Source organism: Pangasianodon hypophthalmus, chromosome 21, assembly GCF_027358585.1.
Source record: "Pangasianodon hypophthalmus isolate fPanHyp1 chromosome 21, fPanHyp1.pri, whole genome shotgun sequence".
NCBI classification, from domain to species: Eukaryota; Metazoa; Chordata; class Actinopteri; order Siluriformes; family Pangasiidae; genus Pangasianodon; species Pangasianodon hypophthalmus.
In genome coordinates this window covers 3,481,312-3,508,610 of record NC_069730.1, presented here as the reverse complement: position 1 = coordinate 3,508,610, position 27,299 = coordinate 3,481,312, and the positions used below count along the sequence as shown (strand labels likewise).

Here is a 27,299-nt window from a genome sequence, read left to right as displayed (position 1 = left end):
AAATAAGGCAGTTAGTGTGTTCAGTTTTACAGATGATCCTTCACCACATGTAAAAAAAAAAGGTCAAATATTCTATGTTATGATATTAGTAGTAAGTAATAGTGAAATCATTTGAAATGATATGATTTGACAGTTTGCATGTCATTTTCTGAATGTGATATGAATATTATTTGGTCAAAAATAATTTTACTGTAGTAATTTTGCTGTGTGTTTTGTACTGTTGCCCTATACCCCCACATTCCACTTGCAACACCTTGGAATTAATTGTTTTTGCAGATAAGCTGTAAATCATGATACATATTTCCTTTTTTTTTTTTTTTTTACCATTCAAATACCGGGGGTGGAGGGTGCAAACTTTTGCACTCAACTGTGTGCTTGAGAAGATGCTTGGGCAGGAAATCCTGTTTGATAGCGCACGCAAAAAAAGTCGTGAGAATAGTTTATGAATTACATAAATGTATTTTTTACATACTACCTCGAGCATGAACTATGAGTGCTAGGCCAAAGCACTTTAGGTGTGAATGTGTAACAGTTTCCTTCTCTTGAAAAAGCTCTTTGTTTATTTAGCATCTGTTTTTGTCCTGTCTCCATCCTTGTCTTGTGATTGGTTCATTTTCCGTGAAGGTGTGCACCAGTTCTTTCTTTCCCCTTAATTAGTTCTGATGCCTTATGATGGATTGCTGCTCAATGTTCCTGCCTCGTATTCCTGGCTCGGGAAAAAGAGCTTACTGAAGATGAATGAATGAATGATATACACCCTGTATTGACCTTGTCATATTGTGCATTCTCGCTGTTAATTCTGAGCCTTGTTTTTCTGTATTTGTTCCAATATGCTAGTTCTGTGTTTCCTGGGCTTCCTGGTTTTGATCTTGCCTGTTTGCCTGGTTTACAGTTATGGATTGCCTGTTTGTTACCTTGTCTGCCTGTGACTTAACCACTGGTTTGGAGTTATGATTTTGTTAGTAAAGCTGGTGCTAAGGTTACCACAACGTTACCGTAATCAGACACGCTTGCATGACTGATCAACCTAGGAATAGTACAATAAAAGGGTTTCTTTGCATATCCCGCTTTGTAGGAAAGTTGGAGTCAAACCACAAAACTCCACTAACCAACTGTATGTCTGTGGAAACTTAGTTATTAGTCATAGCATTGGCTAAGACCGTAGTAGCTCAGGTTAAGCTGTGCTAGCAACCAAAAAGCTGGCTCTTAACCTTCAAATGACCAGCTCCTCAAATTTTATGTCTTTTTAAATAAAACACATCTGTGGATGTAATAAATACACAGTAACTGCAGATATCATCAAGCAGTTATGCGCATTCTATGTGCCACTAGACACAGATAAGACAAACTGTCTCAGAATGACATGAACATCTCTCTAGAGATTAACATAAAAACTGAGCTTGTGAGTAATTACAAGATACTGGCCTTGATCAGAATAATGTCATGGTCATGGCTAGATCTGTTAGCACATTGCCACGCATATTTGATTTGTGTTTACAGGACGGATAGTACGTCAGATGAATGGAAAGTGATGGTTATTTTCAATACCTCCCACAGACCGCAGCCTGTTTGTGTCGTCCTTCCGCTTTTTAAAGAATGTGCAGCTAATTTTAGAGGCGGTTTTCACACTCAGTGGCTTTTGTGTGTGTGTTTGTGTGTGTGTGTCTGTGTGTGTCTGTGTGTTATGCATTCTTTTTTTTACGCCCTACACTATAGCGTGCGTGAGGCGTTCTTTATGAGAAACATCAACAACCGCAATTGTGCTTGAAGTGGTAGCAGGAGCAATTCACACGAGCACAGCAGGAAGTGATGACAACCTTTGTTGGCCTTCTCTCTCATTTTCACTGTCACACACACATACGCACACATACACGCATGTACATGCTCACACAGAAAAACCTCCAAATCCTCTTACTTTCTGGTGTCTATCACTGTATTCATGAAATTTGTGCTGTGTGCACTGTGGACACTGAAAGTGAAATTAAAAATGCAAAAAAGCAAAATCCTAGAGTCTCAGAAGCTTGGTGTAGATTACTGGGGTAATAAACAAAGTCAAGATGAGGAATCAGGAAAGAGATGAGCTGTTGTGTGAGGTGTGTTGTGTGTTTAGTTACCGTTGCACGGCAGGTAGGTAAAGCGTTGATACTGGCTCCTCTTCCTCTTGCCATTGCAGACGTAGAAGCTGACAGGCACGGCACTGGATATCCTCTGATTGCGGTAAGGAGGGATCTCTACCACCAAAGAAGTCTGTTATAAAAAGGAACGTACAGTGTATTAACTATAAAATGGACTGTGAAGAAGTGTAAATGTTTTGAAGGGAGACTTATGACAAAAGGATTGACAGCTAGTCAGCTAGCAGATTCAGTTACCTTTAGCAACATTAGCCTTTCTTGCTTTTGCCCAGGGCTCAAATTCATTTAGAATTAGTACATAAACATTCACCTCACAAATTTTTCATCACTCTTTTAATAGGATATTAATTTGGTGACCATTAATAGCAGTATAACATTTGAAATTGCAAAGCAAACCCTATTTTTAGGCTATTACATTAGTAGTCTAGTGAGCTAGCTAGCTAACTAACTGGATTGTGTGGTTCCTGTATTTTTTTTTTTTCTTAATTCCTGGATAGGGCTAAGATTAATTAATTTTTTTCTGCTGTAAAATTGATTTTAAGTCAATTCCAGAGCAATTTGATGATATTTAGGGGAAGTCCGGCTAGCTATGTTAACTAGTTTTTTTCTGACGTATCAGAAATCAGATAAGGTATCAGATAAAACAAGAAAGTCAGCTAGCAAATTATGCTAGCATTAAAAGTCTCAAAAGATATTAATATGGGCAGCTAAAAGGGGTTTCCCCAGAATTTTTTTTTTTTTTTGCTTGTGGTATCTGAAGGAAGGTGAGAAATTATCTGTTCACAAGCAATAATTGAACATTCAAATTGAACATTAAAAATTCTACATCCCAACTCTGTGCATTTTTTTCATAGATACAGTTACTACCTTTGTGACGTGTGTATTTGTGTGTATTATGGCATGTATTGTCTTTGCATCATGGTGTGTGATATTTCATCCTCTGCGTAGTGGGGGAGCAGTGATGACATCAGCGGTCGTCTGTGTCGTGATGGACGGATGGAGTGGAGGAAACCCTTTGTGCTGATTCTGCACCCTTTTAAACAGCTTGTCTGCATGTTGAGGCCATAACCATGGACTCGGGTATGTGTGTGTGTGTGTGTGTGTGTGTGTGTGTGTTTGTGTGTTCTCTGGCGTGTCAGGGGAAACAAAATGAGATGGCCATGTTTCCATAGGCTCTCAATAAACAACTATGTTATAATAGTCTTTACCGTTTTACCCATCTAACACACACACATGCAAAAACCCACTGTCTTTTTTCCACTGTGTGGGTCTGGTCCTATCACTGGCCCTAAAGGCCAATTAGCATTAAGGCGAAGGGTCATGATTAGCTGACGCAACGGCTCACAATGAGAAATGCAAAACCACACAATAATGACAAAAGACAAAACCAGAGGTTTGGGTTTGTGTAGGCAGAAGTTCTACAAGAGCAAAAGTGACAGTTGCTTTATAGTAAGCTGTAAAATGTGAGCATGTTTTTGGAAAAGTAATGATTGACTGGGCTGGAGGTATAGAACTCGCAAAAACGAAACCCAGGGATAGGCTATATGACAAAATTAGATTCATTATATTAATATCAAATGTTCTAGTGTTGTTTTGTTGGTTAGCAAAACCTCGGCAAAACTAAACACTGTATAATTTTGGATCCTGAAGATGTATTCTGATATTATATCGTTGCCCTGTTTTAATTCCAGACAAAACCAACCTTTTGGGACACAAATTAGCATAAAAGCAATAAAAAGCTAATTAGAGCATGTGGCTGTCTCTATTTTCTGAGTATAAATATAACCATGACACGGAACGGTTTATTTGTACATTATTTCCTTCGCGAAAAAAAAACCCAACATGTTTGAGCGGTTTGGTTAGTGTGTAAATATAAGCAACACCTCAAGTGTGTATGTATTATGAACACAACAAAGCAAGTGGTGTGTTTAAAGAGTTGTAATAGAGAAATAATGCTCGCGTTAAATATTCCTTGTTGGACTGCAGGAAATGCAGGTGATGAAAACAAAATAATCGAGGTGTCTAAATCAGACCTCCTTTTGTTTGTGCTACAGCAAATGAAACTGATGACAATGTTTGTGTGTGTGTGTGTGTGTGTGAGAGAGAGGGGTGGGGGGGTGCTGTTAGTATGTATGTAGTGGAAAAATGGGACACAATGAGCAGTAATTTGAGTCACTGAGGTGAGACCAGAGACTTGCAAATTGGTGAAAAGATCACTTAGTATTGCGCAAGCTAATCAGCGGCCTCTTTTACGTCGAGTAATGAATGAGCAAAGGTTACATCAGAGAGCGAAAGTGTGTATAATCCAGAAGCAGGGACAGGGTGCACAACTAAACCTTGCATCATCAAAATAATGTCTTAAAATGATATAATGCCTTAAATAAAAAGATATGCTAATCTAAGTGAATATAAGGAGAGAAAATGATGCGTATTGCTGGATGTGATACTTGAATCAAACTGGAAGAATACATCTGCACATGATTATTTCCAAATTACCCTTTGGGGATCAATCAAGTACATCTGTCTATCTATATATCTATCTATCTACTTACAGATTTGCGAGAATCCTTGTCCACGTTGGCTTCTGTCTCCCATACATGGTGTCCATCTGAAAATACAAAAAATGCACAAAATTATTTTTATATACATATATATATAAAACCAATAGGATGTTACAGTGGATGAGAAAATGTTTACAGTGTAAGGGTGAACATATAGAGCACATGTTGTAAATGATAAATACAAAATCAAGTATATAGGTAATTTTATTCTCATTGGTTGCTGACTTTTACAGTGTGTGTGTGTGTGTGTGTGTATATACATATACATATATACATATATACATATATATATATACATATATACAAAATATGTACCAAATCAGGAACCAATGAGAATTTAGATCAACTCCATGAAGCTATCGAATGCTAAAAATTTATAAAATATATTATTAAATATATGAGTAAAGAGAATAAAGAGATGTGTAGTGATGTTTCAAAATGTAGCAAGTAGAAATTACAGATTTTTCTCTGAAATGTATGAAGTAAAAGTCAAAAGTATTAGTCGTGTAGCACAGAAAGATCAGACATGTTGGTAAGCACTTTTTGGTGCAGTGACATAGATGTTTTCTTATTCTTATGCAGCTCTACATGTGTGTGTTTGGTGTGGAGTGACCTTTATAGCAAATAAAGATTAATTTGTTTAAGAACTTATTTATACAAAAAAAATAATTTTCAATCTTCAAAAGATCAGACCTTTAGGCACTAGATTATTAGAAAAGAAATTAAATATCAAGTTCATTGCATATAAAGTTAATTTGCTCTGATTCATCACAAGCTTTGTGCTTGTAGTTACATACTAAAGAAGCTAACATCTTTATTACTCTAGACCATAAAATCTAAATTTTTAGATCATTAGGTGCAAAACTATTGTCAATGTCTTTCATAAAAATGAATCATACGCACAATTATTTAGAAGAGGAAATCGTTCGTGTTAAAGAAAAGCTACTTTAGGTAAGTTTGCTATTATGTAAAAATTCAAATCATCATGTGTAATGGTTATATTACACAATAATTTTTGCTCGTTTTCATCTAGGGTGCCAATAATTCTGGAGATGATTGTCTGAATTACTTCAGGATGGGATTTTTCCAAGCAGTCATCTTCCCTGATGCAACAAATTTGTAGCTAAACACTGAACGATCATTATGTATTAGTGCTGATTATTAATGAATACGCCATAAAAAGATGAGACTTGCATACCCATCTTTCTATTTTTCTGAGTAATTAACTGTATTAACCGCATTGGTTTATTTGCTAAACTGAATGTGGGTAGAGAGTCTGATCAGGAATATTCTCCTCTACAGCAAGTGTACATATGGCATTTAGAGGTTGTGGTTAAACTTTCATTATCAGTACACTGACGGAGTCTGAGTCAGACTAAAACTGGGCCAGTGTATGCTTTTCCACTGATCTGTTCTTCTCATCAAATTCTCTCAAGAGCAAATCTCAGGCAGGTTTTTGTCCTATCAACTCCTAACGAAGTGTGTGTGTGTGTATGTGTGGGTGGGTGGGTGGTGTGTGGTGGGAAGTGGAGAAAGATCTACAGCCCTGCATGTGTGAAAGTGATACATATATGCTGAAAGCCAGAGATATTAATCTATTAATGGAACACTTTTACCAAATACGGTTACGTAAATAAAGAATGAATGAAACCGAATTCTAACAGGGAGCGGGAGGCATGATCCCAAGTGCGCAGTAGTGTCAGGTCTCGCCAACTCTCTGTTCCTTACTGTTGGATTTTTGGACACTTCGGAGGGGAAGTATTCCTTTAACAGCACTGCATCATGGGGGAATCTCACTCCTCTGTCTCCTCCAGCGGGGAAACCTTAGACATCCCCTTAAGTCCACTGCTGGTAAACATGTTTTTCAGGTGCTGCTCCCTCATCCCTCACTCCTCCCTTATCGTCTCTTTCCTTCATTCACAATCTCCTCCTTTCACTCCCTCTCTCTCCCTCTCTCTCTGTCTCAATTCAACTCAATTGCATTTAAAGTAGTTCTACTGGAATATTAAGTTACAGTGTACAATGCTTATGCATTTAGATCAGTCTGTATTATATATCAGTGCATTAATCAGTCAATAAAGATTATTGTTTTAATGAAAACAATATCAATAAAAGGTCTTATGACTTGTTTTTGTGTCTATATGTATCTATCAGTCTGCAGTAGACAGTTAGTTACCACCACTCTAAGTATACTAAATGATAATGCATTGTAATAAAGTCTAAATATGGTTCATATAGAGATACAAGAGACTTAGATTCAGAATGGGGAGTATAGAAAAATCTTCTCAGTGTGCATACCAACTTCAAGACGTGGCATGTTTGTGTAAATTGTCCAAGCTAAAGTAGCGGCGATATTATAATTACTGTAACACTACACTATAATAAAGCCTGTGTTCCTTAATCAACAGTTAAACTGCAGACCAGACATCCATCATGTGAACGTTGTGTTTATGGACCATAAATCAATCCCGTTTGTTCCATGAGGTCTGGTTCATCTAGAAGAATAATAAAAAGATTAAAGAAAAGCTAAATAATATTAATCTGTTTGTGGAATATTTGTGCACATTAATGTGCAGGAGCAGTATAGGATTGGGTTTTGTTTCTTTTTTCTATCTAATCCACTGTCATAATTTAGGTCATGAATGTGTGTGAAATGGATGGATGGATAATATGGAGAAAATATATTCTAATACATACAGTAATAGTTGATTTTCATAATATTTGTGTGGCAAAAAATGGTGCAAAAAAACAAAAAGAAAAAAACTCCAGTGAGTGGAAGTTCTGTGGGTGGACACGTCTTGTTGATGAGAGGGGTTAGAGCAGAATGGCCAGATCTGACTGGAAGTAACCACTCTTTACAACCGTGGTGAGCAGAAAAGCATGTGAATGTGTGTGTGCATCTCTAACTTTAGAACGTTTTAAAGTTTAAAACACATTATCTAGGAATTTCTGATAAATCCGTAACGTCCTGTTACAAATGCAATAAAAAGTTACAAATGCAATAAAACACTATTTTTAATAAAACAAAGCTTAACAAACAGGATTGTCCCTCCCCTTTACCTCCCCCTCCCCTGTCATCCTGTGTGTCTATCTTTTTTTTCCTCATTTCCCCATCCTGTCTCTGTCTTTCACCCTCCTAATATCTGTCTCCTATCTGTGGGTACCAAAATTAAACACAGCCGTTTTTACAGGGGCCCCCGTAGCCAGGAAAATTGCTCTACAGGATAAAACTAAAAACGAGAGGTCTTAATCGTCCTTTTCCTGCCCTTTGTTTTTTTTTTGTGCATCAGATGAGTTGGGTGAGAGCCACATATGTGGCATACCTTTTCATGTCAGAAAGAGCCGTAGGACTGATAACCGCAAAACTTTCCGTGCACTCCCTGCAACATCTGTAAAAATGCTTCTGCTCCTGCCCACGCTGATCTGACATCCCCAAGCCACACGCCCACACACACACACACACACACACACACACACACACACCTCAATGCTCTTTCATCAGTCAGAGAGGTTAGACAAATCACAATGATTATCAAAATCCTTCCAGAGATACAACACATAGTCGTTTATAGAAGTACACACACACACATACACACACACCCACACACCACCCAGCAGTCATGGAAGATAGATAGAGCAGCTACAGTCATGTCCTTACATGATTCACAGCTACACGTGAATTAGAAAGCACTGAGGTTACATACACACCAATCACTCATTCACACACTCTTCTAAAACACAATCATACTGTACCATAAAAAAGCTAACTAACATTTCTAACAATGCTAGACAAGGTAATGTGAAAGAATTACAACTTTTATACAGGTTCTTCGAAATAAATTGTCTTGATAAAACAAAAAAATAGGTGTTACTGCAAATAAATATGACACACTATTTTACAGAACTTCAGGTTCACTCATGCTAGCTAGCTGGCAAGTGTTAAGAGTGAATATGAGTGTTTAATTAGCTTACATTGGTCAGCTCTTTAGTGTTAAAAGTGAAGATTTTAAAAATATATTTGCATCTTACTGTATATTCTGTCAAAGAACCTGTCACATAACCTTATCTTATTCAGCTAACTAGTGTTAACTGTGAATATTGTAAACATTTATAATTATAGCCTAAAGATCCTGTTACTTTAGCACATTTTAGCTAGCTGACCAGCATTAGCAATGAATATTGGCATTTATGAATAACTTACAAAGTCAAATTAGCTTATGTTCGTCGGCTAGCTAGTGTTAGCTGTGAATATTGTCAACATCTAGAATTATGGTCTAAATATCCTGTCAGTTTAGCTCATTTTAGCTAGCTGACCAGTGTTAGATGTGAATATTAGCATTTATGAATAACTTACAAAGTCAAATTAGCTTATGTTAGTCTGTTAGCTAGTGTCCTCTGAAATCCGGGCAGTTTAGCTCATTTTGGCTAGCTGACTAGGATTAGCAGTGAATATGAGCATTAATGAATAACTTACAAAGTCAAATTAGCTTATGTTAGTCTGCTAGCTAGTGTTAGCTGTGCATATTGTAAACATAATTATGCATCAAAAATCTTCTCTAAAATCCTTTCACATTAGCTAATGCCAGTTTATGTACCACATGTAACACATAGCTAGTATTAGCATTAGCAGTAATGATATTGAACTTTTAGGAACATGACTCAAACAGTTGTCACAGAAATCCTGTTAGATTTGCTTACGTTCATCAGCTAGCTAGTGTTAACTGTGAATATTGTAAACATTTAGAATTATAGGTCAAACCTTTTTTTGAAATCCTTTCAGGTTAGCTCATGTTAGCATGATCAGTGTTAGCAGTGATATGATTATTCAGCTAACTAGTGTTAGAAGAATTTAAAAATTTGATTACAAATCCTGTCAGTTTATGTTAGTCACATAGCTAGCATTAGCAGTAAAGATATTGAAAATTTAAGAACATGACCCCAGGCTTAAGGCAGTCAGCTAGCTAGTGTTAGCTGTGAATACTGTAGACATTTAGAATGATCTTCTTGAGAATCCTGTCATGTCTCTTAGCTTCTGTTCAGCCACAGAAGAGAAGTTAAGCAGCTCGCAGATATCAAAGCTCAGAACCAGCAGCAACAGCACAATTACAGCTTTCGACAGCCAAAGAGTGTTCACACCATCCATTTACCAAATGGAAACATGACGGATGGTTAAATTACACACACCGTGATGGGAGCAATTCAGCCCTGACTTTCCCTCTGCACTTCTGCCCTGTGATCGCTGCTGAGTGAAGTTATTAATTTTAGCAGAGTGTTAATCTAGAATCTTAAACTAGCCGCCTCAGGTTGAGTTCGGATATGGCAGAGACAAGAGAAGAGAAAAGCTCTACACTGAAGATCCCTACATCAAAGTATGAGAACCTGTCCTAACAGTGAGAAGATAAGAGAGAATGTGTCCGTGAGAGAGTCTCTCTATTTAATCAAGGTGTCTCTTCATTTCCCTATCCTGAGTCTTTTGACCTCCTAATGTCTGTCTCTCAACTGTGTGTGTGTACAGAGGGAAGAGAGATAGAGGGAAAAAAACATTTAAAGACAGATACCAAGAGAAAGAGACAGGCAGAGAAAGAGAGAGAGATGCATACAGAGGGAGAGTGGGAGATGGAAAATGGACAGCAAGTGAGACTGAAAGAGTGAGACAGAGGGAATGAAAGAGACAGATAGAGAGAAAGATATACAGTGCAGCAGAAAGAAAAGGAGTGAAAAAGTTATAAAGATTAAAGGAGACAGAGAGACCAAAGGAACGAGACATAAGGAGAAAGAACAAAAGCAAGGAAAAAGACTGATATACAGAGAGAAACAGATGGAGAGACAGACAGACAATGGAGGGAGAGAGACAAACAGAAAGAGGACAAGGGAGAGACAGAAAGAGGGAAAGACAGACAGAGGGAGAGAGAGAGACAGACAGACAGTAAAGCGAGAGACAGAAAGAGGGAAAGACAGACAGGGAGAGAGACAGAGAGACAGTAGAGGGAGAGAGACAAAAAGAAAGAGGGGAAGGGAGAGACAAAGAGAAAATCAGAGTGAGAGAGAGACAGACTGACAGAAAGGGAGAGAAATGGAAATAGAGACAGACAGAATGAGAGACAGACAGACAGATGGAGAAAGAAAGACAGACTGACAGAGGGAAGAGAGAGACAGACAGAAGGAGAGAGACAGCAGAGAGAGTAAGACAGACAGCGGAAGATAGATAGAGGGAGGGAGACAGACAGGGAGGAAGACAGGTAGGGGGGAGATAGACAGAAAGAGAGAGAGAGGCAGACTGAGAACGAAGAGAAACAGATAAACAGAGTAAGATAGAAAGACAGACAGAGAGAGAGAGGGAGAAAGAGACAGGCAGAGGGAGAGAGAGAGACACATAGACAGAGGGAGAGAGACAGACAGAGAATAGAGGAATACAGACAGACAGAGGGAGAGAAAGACAGGCAGAGGGAGAGAGAGAGAGACAGACAGACAGAGAAATTCCAGTGGTGTGTGCAGGATCCAGGCACAGCTCCAATCGAACCAGATGTAAAACGCATCACGGCCACGAGGGAATTCCCTCCCCTCTGAGTCAGAGAGAGGCTTTCCCCAACACACACACACACACACACACACTCTCTCTCTCTCTCTGTCTCTCTCTCTCTCCTCTCTCTCTCTCTCTCTCTCTCCATGAGGTGTGCCAGGTATGCCTACAAGTAGCCCTGCCAAAACGGAGGGGAAACTCAGCTCTCTCTTACAGACCCACAGGCACACAAATGACCACACAATCACACACACTCTCAAATAACAAAATGCATTTCCATGCAAACTTCAGCCTCACCCTGGAAACATAAAGTTACAAGCACAGGAAAAAATCACACTCTTTTGGTTCTGGTCAATAGAATTACGGGTGAAGGACATGTGTCACGCTGCTGAGTGGTTTTCCAAAATAAGGGATTTCGGAATACAGCTGGGACAGACCTTATCACGTGGCACAAATCCTACCTAAACACGATTGGCACATGTCTATACTGGGTCAAACCAAGTACTGAGTACTGAGTATCATTAGAGCTGTGTGTGTGTGTGTGTGTGTATTCCTGAAAGAATGGTCTGTTCCTATTTGCCACTCTGAAGGGAATCCCTCACAGCTGAGACACTGAAAACACTTCCTGTTTAAGACACAAACACGCCTGCAGGCTAGCCACACACACACACACACACACACACACACACACACACGCATACATGCACAAGTAAACAAGCAAACACCCATAAAAAGCAGGCTATATTTAGATTAGGTTCTACACACACCGCCTGCATTGCTCCTTCAACAAGGACGACAGGGGACGAGCTCAGTCTTTGAGTGAATGGAATTATTATTTTTAAATGAAGCCTTAAATAGCTAACCAACTGACTGACTGACTACTTTGATTATTAGCAATTCAGTTGTTTCATATTACATCTGAACAAATTTCAGTTCATGTCATTAGAGTTTTAAAGAGCAGACTTTTTTAAATTGGCTAATAAATCACTTGTGTGTCAGTTCCACACAAAATACAATCTAATTAGCAACAATGTACACAAGTATGTACACCAAAAAAATCCAGATTCTACAACTATACAAAATGGAAATGTCCATGTGCCTTTTCCTAGAAAACCAAGCTTCATGCATACTGATAGTAGGCTAGTACGAGTTATCACTTAAACATTTTGGAATGATTAACAATTGCGTAGGTGTTTTGAACTCGCCTATATTAACTAACACCCCCTGGAAGCCCTGCCACTTTCCCCTCTTCTCACATTTGTAATCTAGGGGTGGGTGCTCTTGTTTCGAATTGACTTTCCTGCTTTAAAGATGTGGCACCTTCAGTTTCTGTCCTGGTAAGTGGAGAATATTTTGAGGTTATTGATGTATGTTCCACTTAGCTACCATTAGAGAAGGAAACAGTATAGTTGACATCAGTTAACTATATTTATTAAGGATGCATCAAAATTTAGGTCACCAAAAAACGTTTGCTCCAAAATGGACGTTTTAATACACTCTGCTGACATTTTCATGGCCTGCACTTGCATATTACAATCTGATTGGCTCTTATATTCTGTGATGCAATAACACCTGTCTCTTGCATGTGTACTAATACTAGCTCAAATTTTAAGCTCTTGTGATGACACTTTCTGCCAGGCTCAAATTAGTTCCCCACAAAAGTGGGGAAGTTTATAAAGAAAAAATTGTGTTTAATAAACCTCCTCACTTTGCTACTTTAGCGTTACCTCCTATATGGAGGAGAGAACCTTTTTTAATTGGCCTGATGTGATGTGCAAGAGAAGAATGCCATCTGTTGCTATTTAAAAGCTGGAAATTTGAAGAAGGTGTTTATTGGCATCCATTTTGGAAAGCTGGTGCTGCTCCTCAGCTTTGACGGCTGTGGTCAGGAAGCGTGAGTTTTGATAGTATTAAAGACATTCGCGTGAGTTTTAGTACTTGACAGTTCATTTGCGTTTTGGTTTTTAATTAGTACAATAAACTTTAACATGTCTTCTTCTTCTGTTTTCTCGCTCTCTTTTATGTGCTGTCTGTCTCGATCTCTCATGGATTCAGAAAAATGGGCTGATCTCTAAATGTTGAGAAGTTCTTCCACCAGACCCACTAGTTTTAGAGATAAAGAGAGACAGGTAGACAGATAGACAGCCATGTTGACCGGAGAGGATCCTCAGGAATTCTTCCGATCATGCAAAGAAAGAGCAGGAGGCTGCAAAGAGAGAAAACAAACTGTCTGCGATGGCAATAACAGACCAGCAAAGTGCTGTGGGCTGCACAAAAACAGCACACGACGCGTCAGTGTGTTAAACGGTCGGCTTAGGAAAAGAGAGGGAGAGAGAGAGAGAGAGAAAAGTGAAAGGAGGACAGAGGGAGGGCTTTCTTCTCTTGGGGATTCCCTCTCTTTCCACTCCAATCAAGGCTGAATTTGCATGCATAGCCTGCTGCTGCACAAACAGCTCACTCTGAGGCTGATGCCTGACGTGTCAGAGCATATGAGGTGCTTGTGTATAACGGCCTCTCCAAGCCTGAGCGTGTGTGTGTGTGTGTGTTGTGAAATCCAAAGCCTATACCAGGCTGGGGAATTTCTCTTTGCAGAAATGAAACCCACAAACCTGATGGAGGTAGGCATCTATCCAAATGCTTCAACGGATTTTTCAAATATTTTGGCAAAAGAAAAACTACAAATCGTTGAACGTCTTAACGTACTGCTGTAAAGTAATTTCTGAACTACCAAACACAAGCAGTCATGGACTACATCATAAACCACATGATCATTCAATTTAGTCCCTTAAAAGTTCTTCAGTTGATCCCTTTGGGAGAGCACTTAAATATTCTGAGGATTTCACTTTCATACAAGGTTCCCTGTAGAACTCCGTTAGAAAATTAGACTGAATGAAACACTATTAAAGAGCACTTTTGGTCTAAGACTAGGTACTTTCCAATCAGGCTGAGACTTTCCTGGTCAGCCTTACACTCTTAAAAAAGGGTTCCTCAAAGGTTCCTTTTCAAATTATGTTTAATTGTCATTCAACACTATGTGAAATGTATCCATAGATTCCAGATGAACTAAAACTGTGAAAGAAAAGTCGTGCAATTTAGGATTAATACAGTATATAAGGAATAAAACATGACAAGGTGTGCTGTAGTATGTACCAGTTTTACGTGTAGAATAATCTTTTCTCATCTGTTCATCCATACACCAGCTCTGAAAACCTTTGCAACATTTTTCCATTCAGGTTTTGCTATACACACCTTTAAAATAAGCATAAAATACAGATGGAGACACCACTACTGACTAAACATTAAAAAAATGCATTTACCAAATTTCTGGCAGTCAGTTTTCCCAAATGTCTCTGGATGTAGCTGTCCTAAACCAACGTTCTGGGACAGATTGGACCTATGGTAGGTATCCATCTTCTTTCAGGAAAGATCATTGTTTCTAGATTTCCATCCATCTTAATTCATTAGCGTTTAATGTGACGGTTCAGCACAACTCCTCTCTTAGGGGCCGGCAGCAGGCCAAGTGAAGTAAAGAGTTTACCCCGAGACAGTGGAGACCCCGCCGAGAAAGGAACAGCAGACGCATTCATATTCTTTGGGAAAAGCCTGAGGCAAGCAATGCCAAGGAAAACAAGGTAAAACACCACACAATGGTTTTTCGAAGTGATTTTTTTTTCACACTGACGTTCCAGCAATTCTATGCTGAAGTGAGATTCTGAAACTCCAGCCAGCGGGAATTGCGCAGGCTGAGCCACTGAGCCTAGAAAAACTATGTTTAATTGCTAATGTTGGGTTTCAACCTCCTCTGCACTGACAGATATTAAAAATGTACTGGCTTAAATTAGCTGAGATTTATAAATTACAGAAACAATAGGTGTGTGATCAAGACAAGCATCAAAAATCAGGAGTCCTGCAGATTTATTTTGATATCTGTGTGTAATCACGGTGGCGGAAGACATCTTATCTGTGCTCTCATCGTCATCGTTGCATGTGTATACAGAAAACGGCGGTTTAGGCCTCGCCAACAGGTTTCCAAATGCAATCAAGGAAACGACTTGTAGCCCTCGAATATCAACATCTTGTTGCGCTTTTCCACCCAGACAGCATATGTTTGACAAATAAATTCCAGTAGACAGATGAGGTGACTGAAATAATAGAGAGATCTATTATTTTTATGGAGACAGGAAGATGGAGGAAAATGGGGAAAGGGCTGGTGAGGGAGAAAATGAGTCTGCAAGACTGAAAGAGAGTGGAGAGGAGAAAGAGAAAGAAAGAGGGAGAGAGAGAGAGCATGAGCGAGAGATTGCACATGCCCCGTTTGTGATTCATTCCTCAACTTGCGGCTGAACGTCAGAGAACAGGCAATGGAAACTTGTGCAAATGTAAATACGTTTTGGTTTAAAAATATAGCGTCCTAATGCACACCACATGGGCCGCCTGGCAGGCCGCGCTCTATTTTGACGGAAGGACAGACCGAGGGAGCAGAAGGAGAGAGGCAAGGAGAGGGAATGGTAATAAAAAAAATGAGGGCAAGTGAGGAAGCAAATGGGAGGGAAATTAAAAAGAGGGAATGAAAGAAGACCAGCTTAGGCTCACCTTGGGCCTTCTCCACGAACATGACTTTGGATTCAGGCAGGAAGTTATGGCCGCTGAGGAGCATCCTTTTACCTCCTGATGCTGGGTAGCTGTCCAGGCTCTGCTTCTCCACCCAAGGCAGCTCCTGTGCTGAGCGCTGGGCTGCAGGAGAACAGATACAAGTCACCAAGAAGCATCAGGCCTCTCTAAACCTGATCTCCATCTGTCCCTGTGTGTCCAGAAACTTCTCTTCCAAGACCTCTATTTCTATTTGTTCAGTTGCTAGTAAACTCAGTGTATACAGTATATGTCATACTATATGTCTTTCTTGAGTCCTAGAAATATATATATATATATATAAAATTTATGGAAATAGACATCCAAAACCTCTCCCAGTGCTTGGCAATTTTCCGGATGACAGGTGTAGGAAGTGGGAGTGTAATTACCAGATGGAGGAAATCTGTCAGTGACTGAAATCCCCTTTTTGTTTCAGATTTACAGAAATCAGAAACAGATTTTTGTTGTGTTTGTGGTAATAAATAATCCGGGAACACAATGTTTATTGCTTCTTCCATGCATCATTATGTATAATTAGTAAAAAATGTGAAGTCAATCATGGAAGTTGTTTCTATACAGCTGTATAGCTTGCAATGTAGCTTTAGTAGTGGGTCTGAGCTAACTTGTAGCTTAGCTAACTATTTTTCTTGCTAAACACTGATAACATATGTATGTGTTAATTAAAAAAAATCCATGTCCATTAGGCCAAGCAAAAAAGTTTAAAGTTGGAAGAAAGCAGTGTCAGCATTTTTCCACTGTTAGGAATAATTGGGCTATTTTGAGCCACACATAACTCAATGCTTGAGCTTGCTATGACTAAAAATGAGCTATCATGAACACATTTCTTGTATCGATATGTTTATAGTCACTATTTGCCCATTAAGCAGCATTTTTTCTTTCTTCATCCTCATCAACAAACTCATTTCAATGATTACTTAAGCACCAGCTTGTTAATTTTTTGCCAAAGCTTAAGGCCATTTTGGTCATACTGACCCTTTCGCAGCCAGAAAACGTAGCATCAAATTCAGTTTACTGGTTTGTTATCAGGATCTTGGCATATTAGTCTCAGCCTTGTAAGAAGTTTTAATAAGTGGCAAAAGAGAGAAGAGTGTAGCCCATCTGTTTGCCCTGAATGTAGAGGAAGCTTATTATACTGGGGCAGATTTATGGGAATAGCAAAAAGAAATGAATAACATCATGATTTTTAAACAAGTAACAAGGCACCCTCTCTAAACTGGACAATTCCGGTTTCTCCAATCACAATGTGTTAGAGAGTGATCTTTGTAAAATGACCTTCCCTGGCCCAATGTAGATAGCTACATACGGACACAATAGCTGTTATACTGTAAATCTTTTAATGGGTTAGATAATGTTGTTGACTCATCTTTTGCTCGTGTGCATGGTTGCACGTTATTAGCATAAAGATTTGCAATTCCCAAAAATAATTTATGCCCAAGATTCATCTTTGCTTCAATGGATAATCTCACCTGGATACTGTAGATTTATACCTAAGAAATGCTGCTGTAATCATAAAGACTGTCCTGTCCTCAAACTGAGCATTCTTTCAGCACATTTATAACTGTAATGATTTATAGTCCCACTTCTGAGTCTGGTTCTGCTCAAGATTTCTTCGTCATGTCATCTGAGGGAGTTTTTCCTCATTAAGTCACCCCTTTTTTGCCCATTAGGGATCTACATCTACATCCAAGTTTCTGTAAAGTTGCTTTGTGTCAATGTCTATTGTCTAAGTGCTGTATAAATAAAATTTCATTGTATTCACTGTTGTTGTAATGATCTTGTCTTTGAGCTGGTTTTCAATGTGAGAGCATCTTCTTCAAAAAAGAATCAGAAACAGAAAAGAATCGATACCTGTGCTGTTTTGTTGTAGCAGTATCTGTGTATGGGTACTTACAGCACTCTATGGGGTTGGATGCGACTTGTAGAGACACAGTCCTGCCACTGGGCTGGTTGATGTGGACGCGGAACACCATTCGGACTCTGGTGTTTTTGCGGCCAATGTCCGTCTCACCCTTCCTCAGCTCAATGTCTGAGTTTCGGAGCTTCAGGATTCCAGCACAGTCGATTCTGCAGAATGGAAGAAGTATACGAAATCATTAAGTGTTTCCTTAATAAAAGCCTTTACTCATGCGGAAAGAATAAAAATGGGATGTGGACCAATCATTCAAACCACTGAACTTACAAATGTAAAAAATGAGCACTGAAATTTTTATTGATCCCAAACTAAGTGGATTTTGTGTGTTTATGGCTCATTTTGGACAAAAGTGATGGAACCAATGCATGTATTGGCTGTTTGTCATGACTAGCAATGACATCAATGCTGACTTCTACAATGCTATTCTTTGTAAGGGTGATGCATAACAGGTCAATATCTTCATCCCACTTGGTGCCCTCATACCCTGGAAGAGGGACTTCCCTAACCTAGCTTAATTGCCTCCCTAGTGTTCATGGAGTGGGGGATCTCTGGTGGCTATGTGTTTCCAGAGGAGAAGCACATTGGGCACCAAACACTTCCCCACAGGTGGTCGAGCATCTTAATCCAGCCTGCCTCAACAGAACTTCTACCAGACAAACTTTTACAGCTTCAATTCTGCTAACTAATGCCATATTTAGAGGCAGGAACTTTTTCAGTTTTTTATTTCATTCTGTTGCATGCCCACTCTCTTTCTCTCTCTGGGTATTTTTTTCATTAATGGGAAATTTGGGTGGAAAAAGGTCTCATGTTTCAAGCTGGCATTAAAAAAAAAACTAAATAAAACTAAAGCTGAGCTGATAAAATAAAACAGAGTACATATGGGATATGGGTTGGGATTCCAATTATTTTATATCTGAGTTTCAGGCCAAGTTTCTGGAATGTGGTAAATGTCAGATTTTACACAAATCTATTTTCCCCCACTTCAGCCAGTTTCAATTTGAATACACAGAAAATACCACAATAAGCATATAAGTAGTGGTGTCTGATGTCACTCTCAGGAAAACAAATTTTGAGTGAAATATATTATGATAGTTCTGTGACATGGGCAATTGAATTATATAAACGGGTAGTGATCATATATTATAATTCATCAATTGTAACTCTTTTTCTATAATAGTCTGTAAAGGGCAGCAAGATGCAGAGACCATCAGTGTGGGCTGACAGCCATTTCCCTGAAACCAGGGTTAAAAGTGTCTGGTGTCCTAACCATCGCTAGGCTCTTTCCGCTGTTAATACTTCTCTTAGCAATATAATTAATAAACAAGGGAAATGATGGGAAAAGAATGACCTCATTTGCTTCGACAGTGGACATGAACCAATTAGGGCCACACTTTCCACCTTGCATGCTCGGTGGATGTATTGAGGCACCCTTGAACCTACGGCTTCTTTTCAAACAAAGCTTGTTTTCACATTTCTATTCCATAATCTTGAAAAAAAAAATCAATACTGGAGACTACAGGAGTCTCCCACTGTGTTACTGAAATCCAGACTGAATGGATGCCCTACTGCTCTGCTCTGTTTTCCTTACACTTACATGCCTTCATGAATTGAATCTGTGTAGTGTTGTAGCCCTTATGGACCTGACTTGGGTAACATGGATCTCCTGAACCACTGACACATAGAAACAGAGAGATGGAGAAACAGAACTGGACCTGTGAGAAAAGCACTGGCTTCTGTCTTATCAACAGCCTGCTTATGGATGGAAAGACCACATCAGCCAGCCTCCACAAAACCTGGCCTTTAAAAGAAAAAGGTCCTCAACCCACACCTTCCTGTCTGAGATTGGACCAGAGAAAACCCCCTCACTGCTCAGACATTTCAGCAGACAATCTAGCCAAGGCTTATCGGGTCATCAGGACACGGAGGAACGTCTGCTGCTATCTTCAATCTCCTCCTGTAATTCAGTTAACCATTCGATTTGTTCATGACACTTCCACATTGGATAATCTGTCTTTCTCAGCACAAGTAAAAATGAGAATTTGGATTACTGTTTAAGGCTTTATCCAGCTTGTCCAAATTTTTAACAAATGAAGGTGGTAATGGGTGTGGGTTTGTATTCACTTGAAACCAACATGTTTGCCAATAAACTTCGACAAGTGGTGTATTACCATAGAAAACAACAAAAAGAGAGACATTTAAAGGTGAGGGAGGTTATGTAATGTCTGGGTTCGATGGCTTATTTCTTTACTCCGAAGCTGCTGGGACAAAAGCCAGTGGAGCTGTGGAGAAGGAAAGCCAAGCCAGAAGTGCTGCTGGCTGGACTGCGTGCCGAGTAAAAGCCCCAGGGACATTTGAGCTCTGGGTGGTGGTGGTGGTGAGGAGGGGGAGGTTGGGGACAAAAAGCCTATAATTCCTACAGCAAGAAGCAACAAATGTACTGAAGCATGTCTAGGGGCCAGGCTTGGACTTGGACTTGACAGAAAAACAGGGTTCTTAATGTATACTGAGTGTATCCTGGTGCAGGTTAGAGAAAAGGGTTCCTCAAGAGTTCTTTTAACTTATTAGAAAAAAAAGCTGTGATACCTGGAACTCTCTAAAAAAGAGAAACTCTTTCTTACAGGGTTCTAGATCCAAGGGTTCACTCCCTGGAACCATTAAGGATGAGAGATGGAACCTAGATTCTCAGTTGAGTGTCCTGGAGACCTTGATCCACTTAGATGTGGTAGATTATTTCATGTTGATTCACTGTTATAAATTTATATAATTTCATTATAAACTTACATCCAAGAAAGATGTCCTACACACAGTACATCTACATCTATGGAGCTATCATCTGTATAAGTTAATAGAGCCAGAAATGATAGGTAGAGAATGTATACAGGTGGGACAAACTCACATGGCTCTCATGTTGTTCTCAGGCAGCAGAGGGATCTCCAGCACCTTGGTGTTGGATTGCATGGCCTCATGGCTGGCAGTGGAGACAGTCTTGCCGGTGATGCGGTGAACCTGGTAGAAAGCATGTGGTCGCAGAAGTCGGTCATCTGCCGTGCCAATGAAGAGCTGGAGTGTTAGTGGCTCACTCTCCATGTAGCCGTAGAGCTGGCAAAACAACAAAGAGAACTAGGTGAGCTCTCCAAAAGCCTGCTACCTCTTAAAAGAAGCCCACTCTTAAAACCCCATCTCTTCTGTGCTGTAATTATTTCAGCACACTGCGGCTAAGGCTTCTAATGATAGCTTTTAGCCTCAGAGAGGCTCACTCATGCTAGCAGCACTGTATTTGTTTCCCTGGTCGGGCTGGAGACGAGCCACATTACCCTCAGCCTAGTTCTGTTTGCCCAATTAAGAGAGTTCCCTTTGGGGTTTGGGAGGTTCTTAAAGACAGGTTTGATCTTTTTTTCTTGAGGTTATGCAGCAGGAACTCTTTCATAGCCTCTGTTCTATAACACGTAGGGTAGAGGTTGGGTCCTGTCATGCTGCTGTTTGTGAAAATTTCTCAATGGCCATAAAAAGGATGCCCATGGAGAAGCAGGCCATCAGCATACACTGACTCAATGGAAACTGGCCAATGTGAGACCAAAGTCTTTAAACCTGTAAGTTAAACATATAAATTCAACATAATCCATCTATTTATTTCATGCCACCTAATAATGTTTGCAGCAATAAATGAAAGAAACTATTAATTTCTATGCTACTAAGATGTTGTGATCTGAGATAACCCTAACTAACCATTTTTGGTTAACAGAACATTTTTTTGAAATGTTGAAATATTGTGGTTCTAGGAACTCTTTCTTCTTAGAACATTCAGTCTGCAAAGTTTTATGTATGAATAAAAAATTATTCAACATTTATTAATTGCCCTACAACATTGCTACAACTGTTTTTTAGCTTTAGGAGCATTAGCAAATTTGTTACAGAATATTCTGATAACATTCCCCATTAAATCAATAGGATCTATACAATTTATTTAAATGTCACATAGTAATGTTTATGACAAAAACGAGAGAAAAACACTTTGAAATTATTGATTTTACACTTACTGGAATGAAATAAGCCTAAGAAAGAAACAGAACATCTATGCACTCTTCTCCCCATTGGTAGCCTGATTCAATTAAGCTACATTTTGGTGACGGCAGCATTTCTGAGCATAACTTGCTATTAACACGCTGCTAGCCTCCATAATGCTGCCCTGAGGGCTTTCTGACATGGAACACTATGCTGGTTATGATTTTCATTATGGCTAGCAAAGCTTTGGGCCAGAGCCAGAGACGGTGCCACACTGAGATAAAAGCACCAAGAGAATCAGAACCCCTTACTTCAAACAGGTACAACTTCCTCTCTCTCTGGTAACCACTTAGCCCTTCTGCTCTCTAATAAAAAACATTTCAGCACAGGCAGGGGGAACAAATGGTTGTTACACATAGATAGAAACCACTCGTCACAGTAAGTGGCAGCCACTGTATATCAGTGTGTTGGGTTGCTGTAGATCTGTGGGATCTGTAAATGTGGACCTATTCTGAAATACAGGGCTGTGGCTATCCTTGGCCATTTGCTGTGAATGTTGCATGAATGTATGAAGCAGTGGATTAAGAACTGTATGCTGGATGGGAAGATTGCAACTGCGGCTTTGGTGCAACCATAATGGTACAACTGAATGGACTTTGGTGTAACCAGATCTTTCAGTCTGCATGGCTACATTCTCCACACTGTGGGTGGGCAACTGGACTGCACCCTGAAAACAGTAAAAAAGAAAACACTAAGAGCAAAAAAACACTCTGAGGGGCTAAGATTAACCTCCAGAACTCAATCTAATTGGAGTTTACTGGCCACATGTTCAATTGCCATGAAAGCAAATAAGAACGACCTGTCAAAATAAAGTCCATGTGGTAAATCCAAACTGTGCAATTTCAGGTCTAGGGCTTATGAAGTTTCATTCAGTGACCGAGTCAAAATGGTAAGGATGTCAAGCTAAATAATAGGGGCTATGCTTATTTAAGTGATTGAGTCATCCAACAGAATGTAGACCACATGTAACCTATGACATAATCTGATTAATGCTTATATAATTGCCCCTGTTTGGTGGGGGGGTAATGGACCAGCAGAGGAGTGAGAGTGAGGCATTATTGGAAATGCCAGTAACTGCCAACTCCAACCTGATTCTTTGAAAAGAACAACCAAAAAATCATGAAATTGGGGTTCTTTTCCCTCACCACTCTCCTAACTGTGAGTGACATTCCCATTATTTGGTGGCACGGTGGCACAGCAAGTAATGTTTCAACCTTATAATTCCAGCTCGGGTCGATCCTGAGCTTGGATTACTGTCTGTGCAGATTTTCTCACGTTCTCTCATGTCCAGTGAGGGGTTCCTCCAGGTTCTCCCGGATTCCTCCAGCCTCCCACTTCAACAAAACATGCTGGGACATGGATTTGCTGCATTAAATTGCCCCTAGCTGATTGAATGTATGTGGCATCCCATCCAGGGTATATATATTCCTGCCTCACACTGAGACCCTGGCCAGACCAGGATAAAAAAGGTTACTGAAGATGAATGAATGAACTTCCATTATATATTATATAATATATTATATAATATATATTCAAATTTTACCATGTTGTATGACCTTGTCAACTTGCCATCATTAAATCGCCTGGTGACTCCCCCAACCCCACTGCCATCTTAAGAGCCATTCTCTTTGACTTTTTGCTTTATCTTCTGAAGGCAAATTCATCAAGTGACCTCTTAGATCGTTGAAGGATCATATCAGGAGCAGAATTGCAAATACTGACACAGAAAACTGTGTCAGACAAATGTTATATTAAAAACATAGTATTTAATTTGCTATATATGATTTGGATTTTATGTGACCCCATTATCCACACTTTGAGTGGCTAAAAAGAAGTCATAGTGTCTACACTTTATAAACTGACATAAGGCATTGAGCGGATATATTTTCTAAAAATTAATGGATTTCTAAACATGATATATTATCCAAAGTGAATAATGATACTCAAGACAAATGCTAACATAAAATCCATTATTTACTAGAAGGTCTTTCTAAGTGTCATTCACTGTGCTGAATGGTTAAGAATGACAAATTTTTAAGCCAGCAATTGTTGGCTAATGATTTATCCACACTCCTGGCTCTTTTTCTCCCTTCAGAGTCTCAACAGCTGTCCTGACCCTGAACGCTAGTCACATATGCTTGTCATCAACAAGGCATGCCGGGGTCAGGGGCTTCTTGAAGTCCTTGCTTCTCTAGAGAGCACTTTATCTCCAAGGTGATCTCACCAGAGGCACTCGCTCTGCTTATTATATTTTACTCGCTGTGTCACCGCAGCTAATTAGCTACAGGCCCGTGCGCTACCAAGCACTTCTAGACAAATGGGGAAAAGGGGGAAAATGTTGCAACTGTGTTTTTGTGCACTTGATCAAGAAGTCTAATCAGAAAATGGTCTTTTAAGTAGTCTTACGAATGTCTGACGTTTCTGCTTCCACACCACTTATACTACGGTATTATAGTCATTGTGTTCTGCCATGGTTTTGTGTGTTCTTTCAACCAGGCATTACCTCAGATTTTCTGTGTCTGAGGGAAATGATTTTTGATCTCACAGGTCTGGTGGTGTAGGGCGACAACCATGGCTGGCTTCATTCAAAGCAAAAGTGACCTCATGCACAAAGGGAAGTGATGAATAAGGTCAGGTAACTTGCAATGACGCTGGTCTTCCTGAAAGTAACGTAACATGTTTTGGTCCCCCTTGGGCAAACTCCCTAGATTCGTTTACCATATGTGTTCTCCTGAACTCTCTCTCTTTTTCTGTCTTTATCTGCACATGGTGAAATGCTGTCTAAAAGACACCATGAAATCCAAATGACTCTTTCAGAGCTTTGCGTTTAGGTTTGTTAGCTTGATGGGTGCAAAAGGCTTTATTTTCTTTCAGTGGGCCAGTATATGTCAAAAAAATTTATTTTAGATATGTGTTTGAATCTATCACTGGAAAATGGGGAAACTACTGATGACACTTCTGGACTCTGAGATGTGTATTAATTATACTCACTGACCACTTTATTTGGCTCACCTGTACATGTTTTTCCAATCTTCATCTGTCTAGATTCCTGTTCTTGGCTGAAAGGAGTCTTCTGCTGTTGTAGCTCACCATGGTTATAAAAAGAGGTCATTTGAGTTACCATAGCCTTCCTGTTTGCTGTAATCAGTCTGATCATTCTCCTCAACAATTCAGTTCCGCCCAGAGAAGTGCCACTCAATAGATATTTTTTCTTATTTTTTGCACCATTCTATGTAAACTCAGGACAGTTGTGTTTGAAAATCCCTGGAGTTCAGCAGTTTCTGAAATATCAGCCTATCTGGCGCCAACAGCTATACCACAAAGTGACTGAGATCACTTTTTTCTTCATTCTAATGTTTGACATGAACCTTAATTGATGCTCTTGACCTGCATCTACATGACTTTTATGCATTGCGCTGCTGCCACATGATTGGATAATTATATAAATGAGTGGGTGTACAGGTGTTCCTAATAAAGTGGCCAGTGATGGTATGTGCCTGTCCCCCATAACTACAACCATCAACAGCTAGCAGCTGTCAGTATTGAACCAGTAATTGTAGTTTTTAATATCAGCCTTGTTGTTACTAAAATCCTATACATTTTAATTGGTTACATAGGAAGAAAATGGTTGCTTATTTCCTTAAGGAATTATTCATAAGTCCTATTAAACTGGATATAGCCCATCCTCCTCACCAACCTCCATGTTTCAAATCAGGAATTTGAAATCAAATCATGGCTCGTGGTTCTTCTGACTCTTGTATTCGAGGTCTGTTCCTACTTTACACTGATTTGCCAATTTATTAGGTTTACCTATCTAATAAATAATAAACAGGCAACTCACTGTACATCGTTTTTTCCATATTGCCTGAGTTGCCAGTTTATTAGGTATGCCTATCTGGCAACTCAGTGTATAAATCAACAGAATTACCAAGGAAATGTGCTCTTATTACCCATAACTAATATGGCACATGACATGCTCTGCAGCAGACTTCCTATGGCTCCTAGGTATTAGTGAAATGTCCTCCCTGAAAACACATCAGTTCTGCTGGGTCACACAGCTCCAGGATTTGCAATGGGCACATTTGTTTAAGGAAATGAGAGGCTGATGAGTGGTGACATCAGAGAGCTACATTAAGTGAGCTACATTTTCACTTTTTCTTTCTCTGTATTACTTAACATTATGTAACTCGTTCTAACTCATTCCTGCTCTCATTTCTGTCTCTTGTACTCTCCACGGTGGTAAGTAGGAATGTCATGACTGGTCTAGTCCACGTGGCGTAGAAAGGGGGAGAGGGAGAGAAACAGTATGAGCACAAGGTTGGAGGAAAGGAGGGAGGGGGACCTTGGTCCATTATCACATTCGCTCATAGGCGCTGACAGTCACCCGGCGAGGCCTCTCTGTAGCAAATTAAATCTACACTCATCTAAGTCTTCTCTCTCCCACCCCAGAATCCCTTTTATTAGATATCTGTTGATTTACATAGTATTTGCTAGATATGTGTATGTATGTATGTGTGTGTGTGTGTGTGTGTGTGTGTGCATGTGTGAGTTGCTTTATTGTAATTGGCTGCCACAGTAATCAGTGTCGCTTTTATGGTTTTCGGCAGAGTGACAATAGTCTGTGGTGGGTATTAAAACGCAAATGCAAAATGAATGTCATTGAGGGCCAGAGATGTCTAGACCAAAGATCATAGAGATCATAAGCACTGTATAAATCGATGGCTTAAAAAGAAACGTCTTAGTACCAGAGTGCCTTGCCAAAGGCTACACACTGACGTGTGCAGGATTCCAGTGCCCCGTGATCTAAGTGGCGGCCAATGATGCCTTACCTCATAAATCTGTGGTCAGCACCTCAGACCAATGAAAATGTTGCCGTCGCACAGCATTCTTCAAGTTACTCCATGGTTGCAATTAGTGGTTTCCCAATACCAAGGTCTTGAGTAAGGGGAGCCCCTCAAAGAAAAGGAAATCTGGGCACGGAGTGTTTAATGGATCTTTACATAATAAACATGAGACAGTAATTATTTGCAAGATGATACTTTCTTGATTTTTTTAATAGAGCTGTCAACTGTGCTTCAATATGAAATAAAGATGGGGATTCCAGGCTTGTTCAAAGGGTTGCAGTAGACTTACTGGAGAAACATGTTTTCAGAGAGCAAATATCTGCTCTCCAACACATTTCATAGTATTCATCCAAACCTCAGGCTTTGAAATCAGAGCACTCAAGTAGTACCCAAAAAAGGGGGAATCACTCCACCCAAAAGGGAATCAAATTACTTGTCACCCTGACTATCAGATATTGTTTTTAAGTTTAACCAATGCCAGTTAAAGCCTTTAAAACATAGAAGCAAAGCTGTGAGTTATGGGAATATGTAGTGAGTCACAGCTTGGTCTTCACCCTCCTCAAAACATAATTCCATGTAATTCAGCACTGGCAAGCACTCACAATATTCATTTCAAAT

The 27,299-nt window shown here is 39.6% G+C and overlaps 1 protein-coding gene across 2 annotated transcripts in view; it reads right to left on the bottom strand.

The window, feature by feature from the left end:
• The window catches only part of LOC113543208 (nuclear factor of activated T-cells, cytoplasmic 1), a 65,614-nt gene that overhangs the window by 26,767 nt on the left and 11,548 nt on the right, over positions 1-27,299 (bottom strand). For both annotated transcript variants that reach the window (XM_026941285.3, XM_026941286.3), the window contains exons 4-8: positions 20,672-20,874; positions 17,755-17,927; positions 15,807-15,947; positions 4,685-4,740; positions 2,115-2,247 (exon numbers count right to left, since the gene is read on the bottom strand). In XM_026941285.3, the coding sequence (XP_026797086.1) occupies positions 2,115-2,247; positions 4,685-4,740; positions 15,807-15,947; positions 17,755-17,927; positions 20,672-20,874 (706 nt within the window). The remainder of the gene's footprint in view (positions 1-2,114; positions 2,248-4,684; positions 4,741-15,806; positions 15,948-17,754; positions 17,928-20,671; positions 20,875-27,299) is intronic.